At 41.1% G+C, this 19,539-nt stretch overlaps 1 protein-coding gene across 1 annotated transcript in view; it reads right to left on the bottom strand.

Moving 5' to 3' along the window:
* ZNF277 (zinc finger protein 277) overlaps positions 1-15,418 on the bottom strand; it is a 115,487-nt gene extending 100,069 nt beyond the window's left edge. Inside the window, exon 1 of the mRNA XM_065884220.1 lies at positions 15,314-15,418. Within this exon, the coding sequence (XP_065740292.1) occupies positions 15,314-15,404 (91 nt within the window). The 5' untranslated portion in view covers positions 15,405-15,418. The remainder of the gene's footprint in view (positions 1-15,313) is intronic.
* Between the last annotated feature and the right edge of the window lie 4,121 nt (positions 15,419-19,539).

The following is a 19,539-nucleotide window of genomic DNA, read 5'->3' as shown; positions in this document are numbered from 1 at the left end:
ATGAATTTAAGTGTTAATCTACAAACTATTCCAGACTAGTTGTTCTAATTCTCCAAATGAACACATCTTGATTTCACAAGGTTTCTTCTATTGTCTCGTTGATACCTTGTTCCTTTTTCCTGCAATTCATGTTGTCTTCCCCTGAGACTTTAATTCCAATTATATTGACTCCCAATCTCAATTCCCCAGATCTCATTATTCACTTTTAAAATCATCTGTCCAGTCTTTAATATATGACACTTATGGGACAAAGGCTTTGAAATCACTGTAGTTAAGGGGGAAAAAAAACCTTTTTTCGGCAGAAGGGGGTGGCAGTCCCTGGATACTGCTCCGTTTTTACCAAGGGAACTAGCTGGAGAAAACAGCAGACTATTTTAAATTGATACCAATCTTCTTTCCTAATGAAGTGGAAACTACTATCTTGTCTGTGTTTCTGAAATAGTAGATTAGACTCCCCTCCCCCAAATTACTGATTTCCAGCAAATACACTTGATATTAGGAAGGAATATATAAGATAAGCTGTATAATGATCAACTGAAAGGTTCCTTTAATTAGTGAGTCCTATGGGTGACTTGATCCTAATACATGATATAAAACAGAACCATGCTGATGTTTGATTACTTTCAGAAATGAAAGGAGATGTCATTCATGTTAAAGAAAATTTAAAGAAAAACAGTAAAGAACACTTATTGGCGATGAAGTAATCTGTTACAACAATAAATTATCAAAATGGAAAAAATAGGGGAACATGGAGATGGAAGCACACAAAAAAAGCAATCTGAGAAGTTGCAATCCATCATTAGGACCAGATGGCATTCATCAGAGTCTTCAGAAGTAACTGGGCTACTCATAAAAATGCAGTTTATCATTAAAAAGAGGTACTACAGTGGAGGATTAAATGCCTCTGAAAGGATGACCTTGGATTTATCAGTTGTGCTAAATCAGAATTAAGGATTTGCAGTAGATATGTACATAAAAAGTTTTCAATAAGAGAAAAATTACAGCAATAAAGCAGCGTTTCCCCTTTCTGGTTAATCAGACTAAACTTCATTCCAATTAACACATCAACATTTTAAAATGTTTACAACAAATCAACTTTTTTTTTACATACACACATGTGCATGCACACAATTTTAAAGATACACAATCACCCCCTCTCCCAAATGATGTAAGATCTTGTTTGAAAATTCTTCGAAGTTTGTATAAAATCTGGAGCTTAATTAGGAGTTATCTGGTAAAACTTGCCATGGATCAAAACAAAATACAGAATTGCAGGGGTATATAGCCATTTTTAATTATGGAAAAAATACCCACTTTTCTTAGAGAACAAAAATTTCTTGGAAATAAGAAAAACATAACTTTAAAAATTCACTGTCATCTAGAAAATAAAATTTAAAAGTGCAGATTTCCACATGACAAAGTCAAGTGAGCACGCAATGAACAGGCTTTACTCTCCCATCTGTGCCCCTTAGATTATTCTTCTACTGTGGGACTCACACCTGAGGTGTGGTTACAAACAAGGCAGCAAAAGAAAACTCACAGCCATCTCTGTGGTTGAGAAGCAGCAGATTAAATTAGTGGGGTCAGGCAATGAGGAGTCCTGAATAAAGATATCCTTTCATTTTGGGATTTTTCCTATAAGCACAGAGAAATTATATCTGGTTTCTGAGCTGGAAGGTTACATCATGGTTTACACACTTTAGAGAGACTTATTTAGCTTGGCACCCAGTTTGGACTACATAAGGAATGTGCTTTTCTCACAAGAGCCTCTGAAGTCTGTATTCATCTTCACATTATAACTGCCACAAGGCTGTTCCTATCTAGCAAATCTGATTCATGTTTCTCACCCGCCTAAAACACTCCCCGTTATGTAGGCCATAACCCAAGTTCTTCTGCATGGCCCACAAGCTCCTTTTTAATACAGCCTGTGTGCCCTTTTTAGCCTTGTCTCCTACTCTACCACATCATTTCAGGCTTTGATAGTATGCAGGTGTAGACGTTCTCCAAGCCCTTCCTCATGCAGCGTCCTCTATCAAGAAGACCTACCCCACCTGGCAAAGACCACTGCTTAGGTCTCACCTCCCTCGTGAAGCCTACCTAACCTCTCAGACAGGTTGAAGACGGAGGTAGAGTTATGCTGCCACAAGTCAAGGAATGCCTGGCGCCACCAGAAGCTGGAAGAGGCAAGGAAAGGGATTCTACTCTAGACAAGAGGGAGTGTGGCCCTGCTGACACCTTGATTTCCATCTTCTGGCCTTAAGAACTGTGAGAGAACAAACTTCTGCTGCTTTAAGCCACCCCGTTTGTGTAATCTGTTACAGGCAGCCCTTGAAAAGTAACATAGTATATATCAATGGAACTATTAGAAATAAAATTTTTCTCTCTACAAAGCAGGTAATGGGATTCCCCTAGATAATTATATAGTATAATATGATTAAGCTACAAAGAAGTGTGTAGCTAATTCACACTGTTTCAAGAATAGCTTCACATAAAAAGTGACATTTAAGCTAAGATTTGAAATACGAATATGACTAACCCAGAAAGAGAAAGGGAGGTTATATATTTATGAGGATTATAATATTTATGAAGTATAACTTATGAAGGATATAACATTAAAAAATGTTGCCCATAAGTATATGAAAATGTGTATGAGTTTCCACAAGTATGTGTGCACTTCACAGCAGGGTCCAACGGTCAGCTAATATTAATAACATAATTTTTGATAACGATCTATAAGATGAATTCAGAATCTGATTCATTAATGTATTGTCACAAAGGATATCAGCAAACGTAATTTTTAGAAAACGTGAGAAGATGAAGAGAGCAATCCAGTTATTTCACTTATACACTGCTTGCCTAAATCAGTCTACTTTGAAACCACATTTAATGTAACAGTGAGAATCCTGAAGAAATGGAGACTTGCCAGTTGGCTCTGAATACTGCTAACTAGACGTGAATAACAATGGTCCCATGAATCATTTCTAAGCTGTTTAAAAAACCTTTCACTAAAAAATTCCTCTATATCACACTAGTTGTGGATTTTACATCAAAGAGATGCCTGGATTCATCATTTCATTAATAAACAGTAATTCAGAAACTGACATTTCTGACAATGATGCCAAACACAGGCAATTAGAAAAAAATTGCAACTAACCTACATTCTTGAAGTCAAAGAAAGCTGATAGAAGAATGTGAATTAAAATTTTATAACCTTAAATAATGCATTAAATAGCTATGGTTACCTGGCTTTAAAAAGAAGCACAGGCTTGAGCGCTCTGGAACAGCAGATCAGAAATTGGTTACTTGGGAACAATTTCCTTTTTTTATCGTTCAATATTCAAATCTTAATTCTAATGTACTAAGGAAGAGACACTAAAATAAACAAAAGACAATTTGAAGAGTCCTCATACTGTGCTAAAGTGGTAGGTTTTATTTATACAAATATTTATTTCAAGGCTATCCTGAACATTTTCAAAAAAATTCTAGCTTTTGAAAGGGGGAAAAATGCTACTTAGAGGATGGATGTCACATCTCTCTCAGACAGAACAAATAGTTATGTTTGCTGTGTTTACCTTGGGCTTAATACTCCTACATTCTTTCCCCACTAAGGGCTGGAAATAAAACAGGAAAGCTATAAAATGAATGACAATGGTTATTATTATAGATACAGGGTGAATGATCTCTTCTTGAAGATGTTTACAGATGGAACTGTTGGGTGTGTCTAAGTTCTTAATAAATACGATCTGTTTAAGGGAAGATGACCCTGATTAGCATTTGCCAAATCAAATTCCACAGAACACTAGCATCCCATTAAATGTTAATAGGTGTTATTTGAGAAAAAGGTAGTGTAGTTAAATATTTGGGAAACTGCAATGTAATATTTATCTCTTGGATGGTCACAAAAATTTGCATACTAAAAAGTCCTGAAGAATGCTACGTAGCTTTATTTACCTCAGTATTTGCACATGAAAATTTCTTTGTGTAAAACGGTATTAATACTTTTTCTGTCGTAGAATTCTATGGAGTCCTGAAATATTGTCCCTAAAAACATAAATAGATATTAAATTTACATTAGCCCTACCTACTTCCATCACACAGATGAACAAAAACAGAACACAATTTTCTATGAATGTATCTCAAAAGTATGATATCAAAGAAATGAATTTCTTTTCAGTTCATTACTTAAAGGTTTTATTCATTTTAAATTCATTTAGACTCTAAGAACATGTAAATCTATATGGTTGGATGTACTCTGGGACTCATGTAATGAAAGGAAAACAGAATTGTGCTCTATTTATTGAAACAACTATAACAACTGATACTTAAACATACCTTACAAATGGGGGAAATAGTTAACATATTTTAATCTCTTTTGTCAATAAACTCTAAGATGTTTCAAAAGGAAAAAGATCAAGAACAGGAATCTTTCTCTGTGGTATCAAATACCCATGTAGTCTAGGGGTCATGAAAAAGAAAGGGTGTTATCACCCTATACTTGAGAATTATATTACAACTGGCTGATTATTCAGGATTAATGAGCACAGGGTTAGGAGTTCAGTGGCCATATGGGCAACTGTAATGAGTTGCCTGCAGCTAGGCCCCTGCTAACACTGCCAATCAGCATCCGCAGGGATCTCTAAGCTCACCAGCAGTTTGGCTCTGCTCCAGCAGGGGACCACCTCAAGCCAGTGGCTCTATACCAACCCAGTCTTCTTGGCTTCATCTCCATCTGGGTCTGGGATGCTAGTCACGGGGCATGTGACTAATTTATTGGAACCAAGCCTCAACTGTATACCTTTTCCAGTAAATGAGTCTTCAACCTGCTGCCCTGATACCATAAACCAGAATCCATGCCTCACCCAGAATCTATGTTCCTCTAAACTTGTTTCTCTAAGGCTTTTGAACTGACTTGAATCCTGTCTCTAAAGGCCAGTTTACTGTGGTTGTGTTCCTGCTAATGACAAAGGCGCTCTCCTTGACCAAACTTTAGTCGGGATCCTCTGAACGCTCTTCTGGATCAGGCCATGCTAGACCTGCATAGCCAGGTTTTAGCAAGAATCCTGCTAAATCAGTTTGGAGAGAATCCCCCACTCTCCATCTCTGATGGGGCTCTTCTGCTTCTACTATCCTCCAGGTGGTATTACTTGGGCCGGCCTGCAGCAAGAACCTTGTTGAGTCTATTTAGACAGTGAAACCATGTCCCCCTAAAATGGAGTTGCCCTGCTGAGCTTATAATTAACCTCTCTATCTGAAACTTTATTCCCTTTTTTGTCCCCCTCTGACCTCAATCCTGTGCTAACTGAACACTAATCAACCAGAATCAGATGACTAAAACTGCTGTCGCTGATATCATTAATGTACAAACTCAGGTTATTTCTCCAGGGCATGAGCTAATAGACCCCCAAGCCATGGACCACATGGGCAGAGAACTGTAAACCAGCGACATCCTAACTCCCAAAATGACGATTAAGAAATGTCACAGAGGGCTTCCCTGGTGGCACAGTGGTTGAGAGTCTGCCTGCCGATGCAGGGGACACGGGTTTGTGCCCCGGTCCAGGAAAATCCCACATGCTGCGGAGCGGCTGGGCCCGTGAGCCATGGCCGCTGAGCCTGCGCGTCCGGAGCCTGTGCTCCCCAACGGGAGAGGCCACAACAGTGAGAGGCCCACGTACCACAAAAAAAAAAAAAAAAAAAAAAGAAATGTCACAAGATGATGATTACCCCCAGCTTCTTTGTTCTTTCCCTTTAAATAAAACACCCTAACTCAAAGACCAAATTGGAGTGGATTGAGGCTTGTCTCCCACTCCCTTGCTTGGCATCCTGCAATAAATCCTGACTTTGCTGCAAACTCCCACTGTCAGAGTTTGGTTTTCTGCACCACAGGCACATGAACCCTTTGCTCCGTTACACCAGAATCCCCCTGATGTTTCCTATTAGTAATCTTCCATCACCCAACCTCCCCAACCTGCTCCTTGTCTAAAAATCTCCACCTTTCCTTGAATCTGGAATTGAGCCCAATTCTATACAGAGGTCTCTTCCCTTCTACGGCAATTGTTGATGAATAACTTCTGTTCTTTACCACTTTAACTACTGTCCAGCTCTGGTTTTCTTTAATACTATCTGCTCTCAGATCTCTCCACCTGTCTGTACCCTGCTGCCTGTTTTGTCATCTATATGGTGTTCTCTGCCTGTACTCCCTGGGCCTTCCTTATGACAGAGCCCAAGCAGACCCCAACCTATCAAAGAAAGAATCTTTATATACAACCTGTTCTGTCCTGGCATATTTCTCTAATCTCAGGAATTTCCTTACAGGACTGATTAATCACCTGACTTCATTAACAAGGGCATATTATTAAAGTCTAGTATGAGTCTTCATTATCTTTTTCTTTGGCAAATACCCCTGCCTCCTGACTCAACTTTCCCTCTTCAGGACATTGTTATCTGATTAAACACTGATCTTGTCATTCCCTTTCCTCAAGTCTGCAGAGTCAGGGTCTAATGTCTGAGGCTATATGATCTAGCTTCAAACTGTCCAAACTTTTCATTGCTTCCATTTACCTAACATTTTCTCCAGGCAAAATGAATTTGACTTGTTACCTGCTGTAGATGCCCTTAGTTTTTCTATTGTTCCCTCCCTTTGCCTAGGTCTATAACGCTTTTCCTTATTTCAGCATGTCCAAATCCTATTCAACTTCAAGACCTAGTACCACCTGTTGCGCACAATCTCTTTCTTGCTCAACTCCATCTTGATCACTCTGATGATCCTTACACTTTCTACTTTGTAATACTGTTATTTATGCACGTATTATCTTCCTATTAGGCCATAAGATCCTGGATGGCAAGACCTATCTTATTTTCATCTTTGTATTCTATAGCATCTAAAATATAGAAGCTTGCACACAGCAGATGCTTAATAAAATTTTCTGAATGAATTAATTCTCAGTTCTATCAAAGCTCTTTCAGATTTGCATCGTTTATTAAAACATGGAAAGGAGAGGAGATGGGGAAGATGGGATGCATCATAATGATCTATCCATAATCTTTTGGATTAAGAGACCCTAGAAGTTATCTATTGCCAGTGGTTCTCCGCCAATTTTCTAACTTGATACACCTGATTAGTGACATTCACATGTGCAACTAATGTGTAACTAATTCTTAAGGGAAAAATCCAGATATATATTCTTTCTTTCTACACAGACTCTAGGATATGTATAATTGGGCTCCCTAGCTGTAAGTCTACTTTCTCTCTCTTTTATTGATGTTTGGAACATCAGTTGAAAGGATGCTAATATAAAGAATTCTCTCATTTACAAACCAGGAAATTTTAAATACAAGTGCAAATAACTTCTCTAAAACCACACAGCCAGTCAGAAGCAGAAGTGGGATTAAAACCCAGGTCTTTTAACTCCTTGTCCAGTGGGCTTTCCACTAAACAATATAGTCTATGATCATTGATGTTGGAAAAATAACTCAAAGTCCCTGTAGATTATCAGCATTACTTTCCTTCATGTGGGTGCATATTTATAAAGCTTTCAAAAGCCATCCATCAACTAGTTTGTAAGCAAGTCCAATAAGCTTTCAGACTCCTTTTCACTGAACTTCCTCTCCCCTCCTCCATTTGTGGAAATTAGTTGTATGGTGCTTTAGCAAAGACAGCCTGATTGATGTTATGTTACTGTTCAGCAACAGTTCCTGCTATTAATTGCTTTAAAATGGTAATTACGATTTGTGGTACAAGATATTTTCCTTTCTAATTGGCTATTACTGGTGAATAGCAGCCTGTTACATAACAGAAAGATTGTGTTAAATCAATAACCACAATTACAATTCCGAAGTCTTTCTCTTAAGAAACAAATCTTAAGTTTTTGAATAAAAACACTAAAAAAAAATTGTTAAAGGCAGGGCCTCTGTAATTACTTGTAATTACTCTGTAATCATCTTTCAGTTTAGAAAAAACACAAAATAAGGACAGTGTTAGGGAAACCAGGAGATGAGCATGCATTTCCTTTCTTTTAAAAATAACCACATTTAAAAGCTTTACTCTGCTCAGCTCCTCAGTCAATGAATACAAATTGCAGATTCAAATGTATCCAGTTCTTCCCAGAGTGTAGTATGGAAACAGAAAGGACTCTCCAATTACCTCTGGTAAAATATGAATGTGGCGCCCCACCAATTACACTGAAAAGTCCCCAAGGATAAGGCCAGGGGTTCTTCTTCATTTGTGCCCCATACAGCACCCAACACGGAGCCCATCCACAGTCACCACTCAACCAACACCAAATGCCAACACAGCATGGCACTGTCCCAGAAGATGAGGTGATCCAAAGCTATATGTGACAGTTCCTGTCCTCAAAGGGTATATTATAAAATCAGGGATATGTCTTGATTCAAACTCTAATGTTAATTAGTCTGCAATCATTTTAAAGTCATATCTCCAGATTATTGTAGTAGTAGCAGCAGTTGTGATGATAATAATAGTGAGGTCACCCGACTTGCTCAAGGTTACACAGGTTTTAACCGATAGCTACTTTGGAATCCAGTTTGTCCAATTCCAAAGACTCACCACTGCCTCTTGTGACAGACCTTCATCAGCATCATTCATCCCTACATTTTCATAATGTATCAAAGTTTACAGAGTGCTTTCATATACAGTGTCTCACTCAACCTCCCAGTAATATCGCTAAGGTACTTACCTGCAGCATTTTTATGAGACTGAGGCTCAGCGGGGTTAAAGGATTTTCCCGAAATTCACACTGCCACAAAGCAGCAGCCTAAGAACCCAGATTTCTGACTCTTAATCCAGGTTTTCCTTCCATACATTTTTACTCAATGTATTGATGAATTTAAATATATTACACATAAAGAAAGCCCCAAAGTATCCCACATCAGCTTATGTCACTTAAAATATTCTACCAGTTATTGTTGAACACCCTTCCCAAAGGTTTAAGTCCTACTTAATTCCAGAAACTACTTGATGCCTAGAGCTAAAGACAATACCCAGTCCCAGCTGGCTATCTTACAAATAATGACACTGGTCACAAAGACCATTGGTTGAGATGTAAAGAAAGGCAGAAGACTGATCAGTCAAATCCATCACCACTCACTGTCCTGCTCACCTTTGGGTCAATCAAGTCAGTAGAACACATTTATTTCAGCAAGAGATGGCAGTTCTTCAAGGAACTGTCCGTGAAATGCCAATCCATTCAGTCTCGTAAGTTTATTAAATAAATCACAGCAAAACGGAATCCTAACTCTATGGTAAAGTTTTCCATGAACAACTAATAGAAGTATTTAAAAATTCAATCACTGGAAGGGCAGTTTAGGTGTACTTCTTATTTCTATATACTCATGGATTTACATTTAGAAGAAAGTATGATTTTTATTACATCAATCTGGTGAATATCATCTTCAGTTTTTCAAGATGGGACGTGTATGAGAATGTGCTGTGGAGGACAGTGCTATTCTTCTGCATGAACGCAAGATCTATGTCAATACAATTAGAAGTGTATGTAAACTCAGTGTCTGATACTACAAGTACCTACCAAATCCCGTAACAGAAACCTGGTCTTAAAATGGAAAAGACACGTTAAGATTGTAGCACTCAAAACCATCACCTGTATCACCTCTGGCACACATGCCAAAGATGTCCCTAAACCTATGACTGAAGTAAAAGTCACCATTTATTGAAGACTAGGTACTATAATTATGATCCCACTACTCAATTCAACATTCCAGCAAGACAGGTATGATTATTACCCATTTCACAGATGAGAAACTAAGGTTCAGAGGTTGCTTAACTTGCCTGTGGCTGGTGAGTAACCAGGATGTGATCCTAAGTTGTCCTGACCTCTTTTTTCATACTGTATTGTCTTTCTATAGTAACATCAACTTTAGAACAAAGTTATGTTTAAGGAAAAATGTTTCAGACCTCATCCAATGGAATTTAGTTACTATGTGACATCTTTATAGTCGTAATTGGGTTAAAAGTTCTCTTTCAGTTACTGTGTGGCCTTGTGCAAGTTGCTCTTTGCACCAGTTTTCTCATTTGTATTAAATAAAAAGGGAATAATATGAGTATCTATCTCAGGGATGTTAAGATAAAATGATCTCTGAAAGCATTTGAAACAGTACTTGGCACAGTTACTGCTCTACAAATGTTAGCTACCATCAGTATCATCATTGTTATAATACCTCTTTTATAATATCTTCTCTTAATATCCTGCAAGCTGGGTCCCATGTATGTTTTAAAGGAAAACAAAAGGGTGTTCTGAAGTAGGCCCCTTCAGAACCTTACACCAAACCTAGTATCTATAATTCTTTTTCTTCCTTGACACCCTCTGGCCTGTACCTTGCAAGGCCATCTGAGTATGTAAGATTATCTAAGCTTCTTGCTGACTATGAATGTGGGTGTATGTGTGAAGAGCTGGGAGCTGGGTATGAGGGGGCAGTTCTTGGCAGGGGTGAGAAAGGGTATAGAAGATAATATAAAAGGCCTTCAGAGCACATAGTTGCAATACCAGTACAGAGCACCAACAGACACCCTGACAACCCCTAGGAATGCAAGGGCAGCCTAAGCAGTTATCACCACCACATTCTTAAGCTTCCCCTTGGTTACACCGCAATTTAGATTGCTTCTAAGTTAATCAGAGCAGGCAGTTTTACAGTTCAATTAGGCATATCTTTATATTGAATGCAACTGATATTTACTGAGTTCCAACTTTATAAAAGGAAATATGTTGGGCTTTCCTAAATGTATAATTCAATGCAATAATCATAGTAACTCTGCAAGGTAGATATTATAGCTATATTTTCATAAATGTAGCAGATATGTAATAAATCTACATTATATAGCTACTAAAAATCGGAATTGAAATTTAAATACAGTTTTTCCAAGATAGGGTCTAGTCCTCTTTCCACTGTCATGCCAAATATACAAGGCTGGACTTAAGCCTTAATGCTGGAAGTAAGATGACAACCTGTGGAAAACTAGATAAGAGCCACACAGATGATGGAAGACAGATTTCAAGGTCTCTGTAGCAGTTTACTCAGTTATGGGTTCAAGGTTATAAAGGACAGATTTGAAGTATTCTCTTAAATATTTAATCATTATGTAAACACTAACACTTCACTTTAAAAAAGACTGAAAAACTATGCTTAAATGCTAACTATGATTATCTCTGACAAAGTTGATACTTCATGATGACATTCTGAATTTTCCAGTTGGTATGCATAACTTTCACAAGCACACAACATCTACTCAGTTTTTTATTCTACTTCAATTCCTCTGTTTAAAAATAGCAGTCATTCTAAGTACTTTGGATAAATTTCAAAGATTGTAACCATTAAATTGTTATAGAGTGTTTACTACACACAGTTCTGATAGGCACTGGATGTACAAAACTAAAATAAGACAACTCTCGCCCTCAAGAAGTTCAGTCTACTGGTGTAGACAAAACTGCCAACAAATAACTACAGTGTGATATGGTGTAAGTGTGATAATGGAGATTTGGGAGTAAAGCAGGGTGACTGAACATGAGGCTGGAAAAGTAGATTGGAACCTAAATGTAACACGTTAGAGTTACACTGAAGATTTGAAGTGAAAATCCATGAATTCATTTGAGTTTGGGAAGGTGGATTAAGAAAGGGAAAATCAAGAGTCACTGAGATCAGGGTTTCCCTGGTGGCGCAGAGGTTAAGAGTTCGCCTGCCAATGCAGGGGACACGGGTTGGAGCCCTGGTCTGGGAGGATCCCACATGCGGCAGAGCAACTAAGGCCCTGTGCCGCGGCTGCTGAGCCTGCGCTCCACAATTACTGAGGCCTGCGTGCCTAGAGACCCTGCTACGCAGTGAGAAGGCACCGCAATGAGAGGCCCATGCACCACAACGAAGAGTGGCTCCCTGTCACCACAACTAGAGAAAAGCCCACGCGCAGCAAAGACGACCCAGTGCAGCCAAAAAAAAAAAAAAAAAAAAGTCAATGAGATCAATAGGAAGGTTTTGCAATCATCCAGGCTAGAATTCAGTTCTGGTCAAACATTTATTAAACACTGACGAGGTGCCAAGAACAGGGTCAAGCAGACAAAAACAAATGACACGGTTTTGGTCCCCAGGAGTACAGTCTGGAGCGTGGGGACACAGGTAATTCAGCAGCAACAGTGAGGGTTAGAAACAGAATAGTGGCTACTTGAAGAGATGGAGAGAAAGAACAGATTCAAAAGATTCTTTCAGGCACAGGAAAATAAGGCGTGGTAACTGATCAAATTCAGGACCTGAGGGCAAGATAGGAATCAAGGGTGCTTCCTCGTTTTCTAGAAAAGGCTTGACGCCATTTATTAAAATAGGAAATACAAGAATGAGGAGATGATGCCACCTGATACCCCCATTTCTTCTAGAGACATCACAAATGAATTAATAAGGTCTCCAGACGAAAAGCTTTATAAATCCAAAGAGGCATTACCATGATCATCATCTAGTGGACATGCATTTGTAGGGAAAAGAGTTGACTCTGTCGGAATACTACAATATGGAAGCACAGGTTAACACTGTCAGACGAAATCACTGCCATCAGAAAAAATTCCCCAGTAACATCCCCAAATGTGAGAAATGTTGAGTCTATTACATGTTCTTAATTTTAGGGGACAATATGAAATCCTAGTTACCGTTCAAATGTTTGGAAAGCAAGGGCTTCCCTGAGAGATGGAGCCTCAGGAAGTCTGGCACACAGACCTCAGGGAAGGTGTACCTGCCTGCATACTGCCCAGTGACTCATTCTAGCAGCAATCTTATAGAATTGCACAGATTTCTATAAAAAGACTCCCTAGTCCCTTCTGTCCCAGAATATTAAACACACAGATTGACATTTTAATTAGAGTTAGAGGGAAACCTCTTAAAAGAGGCAGTTTTCAAGAAATTAATGATTTTACAGGGAAAGACATACTTGATAGCTGAAGTGGCTGCTTAACAAAAAATATGAATACGCATACTTTTAACATCATTATTTCCACCCAAAATTTGTATCACACTTTGCAGGCTTTGAAAAGAATGTGGATAAAGTCACAGAATGATACATAGGTTATTAAGGGAATTTTTTTTTAATTTTTAAATTTAATTTATTTTTTAATATAGCAGGTTCCTATTAGTTATCCATTTTATACTTAATAGTGTATATGTGTATTAAGGGAATTTTTAATGACAACTTTACCTTGTAAGAATGACATAAAAATCAGCCATTAAGCTCTCCCATTGATTGCTACCAATTACTGAGAATACTGATTCTCACTAATCACTGATGGGCAGTTCTGAACCAGAGTGAGGAAATTTTTGTTACAGACACAGCAAATTCACTGCTCAATACTTCTGCTGAAAACAAACTGCAACCTAAAATTATGCTTTCTATCAGTTACTCAATTCAATCTAATGGTCATCTAAACACTGATCCTGAATTAATACTGGTCACCACAGCTTGGTAATGATATGGAGAGAAGGACAATCATATTATTACTGGTAGGAATGTCTACACACACCCGTTAAGAGGAAAATCTGACATCACAATTTTAAACGTGTCACCTTTGACCAAATTCCTCAAGAAATACACACCCGGTGGACAAGGATATGTATATAAAGCTGTTCACTACATCACTGAAAAACTAAAGCTACACTACATGTTCATTAACAGAGGAATGGTTAAAGTATGGGACGTCCATATTATGGAACACTATGGGCACAGTCCTTAAAAAGAATTAACAAATATACTGATAGGGAAGGCTGTCTATAGTAGAACACTGGGAGAAAGACGGTGGCAGATCTTTAAGCTTACATAGAATGATCACTTTTCATTAAAAAAAAATCAAAACCATACAGATGTGTGTCATATAAAAATTTTATTAGAAAAAGCACACACCAAACCCCCAAGAGTTGTTACTTTGGGAGTGGGACTGAGTGTGGTGCAGGAACTTTCAGTTTTTTACCTTACACATCTCTGAATGGTTTGAACTGATTATGATGAAAAGTTTTATAATTTTAAAGTAACTAATGATATTTAAAAGTTATACAATGTTTTTGAAAGGCATACCCAATTTTCTTTTTTATGAGTTAATCTGTGAGATAAATTCACCAAAGATTTCGCCTTCGAATGTTAAACTGCTAGCCCTCTGGTACTTTGAGAATATGGAAAACCTTTAGCATGTTACTACAAGATAAGAGTTGACTATATGGCCAACCCCAAAATGAACTGTTTAAGGTGTGAATATAACACAATATTTAAGTATGGAGCTTAGCCAAAGATTTCTTTGGTAGAGGTACTGAAATAATTTCAAAGCTAGAGGTTCCATTGATAAGAAGTGGGAAGAAATCTCTGTGCTAAGACAAAAACTTAAGACTAAATGTCAATTTAACCATGAAAGCAAAAACAAAGAAATTTTTATAAAACCCAACAAGGACGGAGAACCAAATTTAAGCCCCAAACCATGTCCATTAGAAAAAGACAACTAGCTGTGTTACATGAACAAATCAAAAAAGAAGAGAGTAGGATGGGGATAGACAGACTAAAGGTAAAAGAATGGGACTAGGAATTCTAAAGAAAACGCCCTGCAGCTTTCAAAGTGTGATTTTTCCTCTCTACATTGGATCAGAAGACAACTTGAAAGTCAAGTGAAGCCGAAGTAGCTGTGATGATTTTCTCTGGAACCATGACTGCAAATGACCACTTCCCTTCCTCTCGTTCTAAGGACCCAGTCTGGAAGATCTCCCAGACTCCACATTCAATCCTGGAGAACGCCGGGGGCAGTCAAAGAGCGAGGGGGTAAACTGTGAGAGCCACACACACTTTCCCTTCAGAGGCTACTCCAGCCAGCAGTTGAGAAAATCTGTAGAGTGGATAGCAGCGACCAACCAGTCTGCAACTGGAAATCCACCCGAATCAAAATAAAACCTATCTTCCGAGGCCAAACCAAGCAAACCGAGGCAGGGGTAGGGTACTGGCGAGAAAAAAGAGTGGCTAATCCCAGAGTTACAATAACCCACGCACGAACGTGACATGACCCACGCCCACTCGGCAGCGAGCGCAAAGGTGGGGGCTCCAAATGTGGGACAGACGCCCAGGGAACTTCCCTGGCTGCGAAGGCTATGGCATTCCATTTTCTCTTCCCTCCCAGACAGCCCCCAACAACTAGCCGCCTCCGACCCCACGCCATCCCGCTGGGCCCTGCCCGAGGTTCCCTCGTGCTCAGGTGGCCTTAGAGCTAGGGTCCGCCCAGCAGTCAGCGGCACTCCAGGTCGGAGCGAAAGGAAGACACCTCAGAGGCACCGTACTCACCCTCATAACTGACACCCCCAGTTCCGCCACGGTTGCCATCACCGTCCTCCTCTCCTTGGGTAGCAGCCCCCTGTGTCTTGGGAGCAGCCATTACGCGGCTGAGGAAAAAAAAGGGAGGGCTGCGGACAGGCGCGGAACCAATGGAAACGCGATTGGAAATGAACTCCCCATCGACGCGGCGTCTCCTCCACTCCCACGCCGCGCCGTCACTATCTGGGCCAATAGGACCTGGCGAGCGGAACGTATCCCCGCCCCCAGCCGCTAATTCCCCGCCTCCTTCCGGGATGGAGTGGCCCAGAACTACAATTCCCAGGGTGCTGCGGGGGCGCTAGGCAGGGAGGGCTGGAAGAGGCGCTGGCGGGAGGGGGTGCGCCCGAGAGTGCCCCGGCGTGTTCGCTTAGTTCAGTGAATCAGAACAATGACTGCGCCTCCGGGTTCCCGGGAGCGCGTCGGAGGACTGTGAATAGCTACCGCCGGGAGAGCGGCGGGTGGCGCAGCCTCGTCCGCGCGGTGTCAACGCTGGGCTCGGGAGCCTCCAGCGCAGACCTTGCCCGGCGCCTGCAGCCCGCGCGGAGCCGCCGGGCTCCAGCGCTGCAACCGCTACTCGGGAGCTGTGCATTGTTGTGAGTTGTAGAAGGGGCGCGGGGATTCCAAAGCCCGAAGACCCTGGACCCCTCTCTAGCCATGTGGATACCTACGGAGCACGAGAAATACGGCGTGGGTGAGTCTCAGCTGGGCGAACTTTTATTCCGCTCTGGCCGGAGCGTGTGCGTATTTCGCGTCTTTGCCCCCGCGCCCCTCTCTCTCCACCCGGCTGGAAATGCCTAATCCTAGCATCGCGCTGCGGGTTCGGGGCTTTGCCCAGCCAGCTCCGGGCAGAGGGGTGCGCGCCGGGGTCTCGCGCTTTAACGCCGGATGGGCGCTCCAGGCACCGGCTCCCGGAGGGAGCGCTCGGACGGCTGAGGGGAGCGCGCCGCCAGTCCGCCTGCTGCGGGCTCTGCCTGCGGAGTTCGGAGTGGCGACGGGGCGTGTGTATGTCAAGTTGGAAGAGGAGGGCGAACGGCATTCCGCTCCCTCCTTCTCCTTTTTCCCCAAAGACTGCAAGGGCTGTGACGATTTCCCGGGGTGGAAAGGGAGGCAACAACAGTCGCGTAGAGAGAACATCCGCAAAACAGAAGGGAGGCGCAAAACCTTCCCTCTGCCTCCCTTCAACATTCCCGGGGAACGGAATGTGGCACCGTCCTCAAAAGAGCCGCTCTGACAGAGTCCGGCCCGAGCCTCCCTCCTCCCTTCCATCCCGGGTTACCGAGTGTGTGTTGAGAGGCGGGGGGAAATTGGTAAATTTCAACATCTGCGCAGCTCTGCTCTTTGGTCTTTGGAGGGGAACGGGTATTTCAGCAATGTTTTTACTTCTGACCACCCTCTCTGCCCGGGGTGAGCCCGGTTGGGGGGTGGGGTGGTGGAGGACAGCTGTGGAGTGTTAATGGGGAGAGGGAATCGGAAAGCTTGGGTCTTCGAGGCAAGGAGACAGCTCTTAGGAAAAGACTACCCAGACACTGGTGTTCGGAGGAAAAGGAGCAGGGTAGCGCTCGCTCTTCTGTGCAAAGGTGAACAACAAAGGACATTAATGTTGACTGATGAATACAGGAGTCTCCCTTCCTTTCCCTCCTTCCATTTCAGGCCGATTACAGTTCCCGTTTTTGTTGTTTGATTTCAGCTGAGTCGCCCCTTGGCAGTTACTCCTTTTAGGTTGCGACTATTAAGCCAGGCTCTCTGACAAGCCTGCAGCAGCCAAATGCAATTATAACCTCTCAGAAGGTTTAACAGAGAGAAAGCATTATGGATTTTACTAACAATCTCTATTTCCTATAATGCCCCATCCTGCTGATTGGTGTACTTTTTTTTTTTTAAATTGGGTATAGATCTAGTGATTTAGATGATGTGTAGGTATCTGCTTATGTTCTAAATTCATTTTCCTGTAATTTTTTTTCATTTTCCTGTAATTTAAAAAATCTGGAAAGCCTTTCCAGGGAGTCATAGTTACAGGGAATTTTTTTTTTTTCCAACTTCGCCTGGGGATAGGACTTTGGAGTCCCCTGAAAGGTTTAAACAAAGTCATTCCTGTATATTACATTAGCTTTCATTCTGGATTTTGACTGGCTAGCAAGACAATAGTTTGTCCAGGACCCACCTTTGGGGAGGGGTTCCACCTTTCCCTCTCTTTGAAGTGTAAGGGGAGCCTTTGCCAGGCACTCTACTGGCAAGGAGTAGATGTTTCCTTCCCTTCACTCACCCCTTTTTTGGAGTAGATTACCCCTGGCTAGGAAAATACATTGCCTTTGCTGAACTGGTGAGGACCTGGAGTGTTCCCTTGTCACCGGGTTATCACTGAGTGCAGGAAGCACAGACACGTCCAGCAACACAGTCCCGCTTGGAGTTGATCCCAGATGTTGCTTTCTTCCAAGTGTTAAATTATACAGATTATGGATGGGATTTACTTTCTTGATTTCTTTATGCGCCAGGTCACAGCTGGGGTGCTGGTATCGATTAGTTCTTCTCTCACCTTTCTTTGCAAGCTGTGGGCAGAGGATTAAAACATACTCTGGGATTTCCTGGAATGGCAAACTGGATGTTATCACTCAAGTGTTTTGGGCTGCAGCAGACACCTCGCCTTTGGGTGGCTGTGATTTGGTTGCAGACTAGGGGAGGCGGAAGGATGAGCACACATTTGGAAAAAGGTTGAGTGAGATGAGCGGCGAAAGCGGTGGGGCGGGGGTTGTCTGTTGTGCTCATTTATACAATATCACACATAACATGGAATGTTAACCATCTTTTATTATTAATTTTTGAGCATTTGGCTTATGAAATGCTTAGCTGTTTTTTAGAATCCATCTGTTAGGTGTGTGTGTGTGTGTGTGTGTGTGTGTGTGTGTGGTGAAAATTTTGCTAGGATTCTTATGTGTGTACTTTATTTCTCACCACGGAGAGCACTGTTTGTAGCTGCCTATGCTGCGAGTTGTTATTGATTTATTTATTTTTATAAACTTGGTTAGTGTATGTGCTTTTCTTGTCTAGTTTTTTATAAATACTAAGGAAAAGATGTTTTATGGGCACAAATGTTTGGTTGATATCAGGTGTAGTAGTAATTCACTTTCCTCATTCTTTGAAATAAATTGGTCTTTGTGACTTTGAGTGCCTGAAGTTTCCATGCAAATTGTATATTTCTAATATACTTCTTATCTACCATCAATTATGTATGAGATAATTATGTGTCTTTATATATTAGTGTTTCAGTTTCAAGCAACACATTGTAAACATGGATAAAATGACTTAAATTTCATACCTGTAGTAAGGTGTACCAGAGATAGAAATTCCTTTTCAAACCTGATGTGTGGGCACTATCTCCTCCATTTAACTGATGAATAGTCTTAAAACAATGTGTACATAGTCATATACCTAAGTGTTCTAAGGAATCAGACAGGTATAGTGATAAAGCTAGAGTCCTGAGTGATAGGGAACCTTGTCTCTTTAAAAACATGTTAGTAGGCACAATGATAGGCATATTTTATCTTGGGAGATTCTGTTTAGCTTTTGGTCTTAGTCTAGACAATGCTGCCAGCTGTGTGACCTTGGGTAAGTCGCTTAACTTTTCAGGGTCTCAACATCATGGTCAAATGATATCCAAGATCCTTCCCAGTACTGATTCTGTAGAGCTCTTCCAAACAAGTGTGTCCTTTGGTAAGAAAGACATTTCTATTGTGCCAAGATTGTTATGAGAAAGACACTTTTGCTGTGACACATCCCACATGGTTTTCAACTAAGATCACAGGTAAGCAAACTACCTGGCAAGCTGCCAGAACCAAGGTGATGGTTGCTTGCTTTTTCAGTCTGTTTGATTGTCCAGCAGGAACTCCGTGGGCAATGACTAAAGCATTCTTGATCACCTCTTCACAACTTACCTCACGCCCACTGTCTGCCTTCTGCCTGTTCTCATCTGTCATACTCCCTGTCCCCTCCCTTAAAGTGGTGGGAATTAGTCACAGAGAAAGTTAGGACCATTGCAGATCTGTTTCTACATTCATTTGCTCAGCAGGCATTCATGCAGCATTCCCAGGTGAGCCAGTAGGCTTACTGAGCTGCAAACTGCTCCTCTATATCCAGCCAGATGTTTTACATGTGTGAATCCAGTTAAGCTTAGAGGGGGAATATGGGCTGGATTGATCACT

The sequence above is a fragment of the Phocoena phocoena genome, chromosome 9 (assembly GCF_963924675.1).
Source record: "Phocoena phocoena chromosome 9, mPhoPho1.1, whole genome shotgun sequence".
NCBI lineage: Eukaryota > Metazoa > Chordata > Mammalia > Artiodactyla > Phocoenidae > Phocoena > Phocoena phocoena.
Note: the sequence above shows the minus strand (reverse complement) of the source record. Positions and strands in the feature narration are given on the sequence as shown.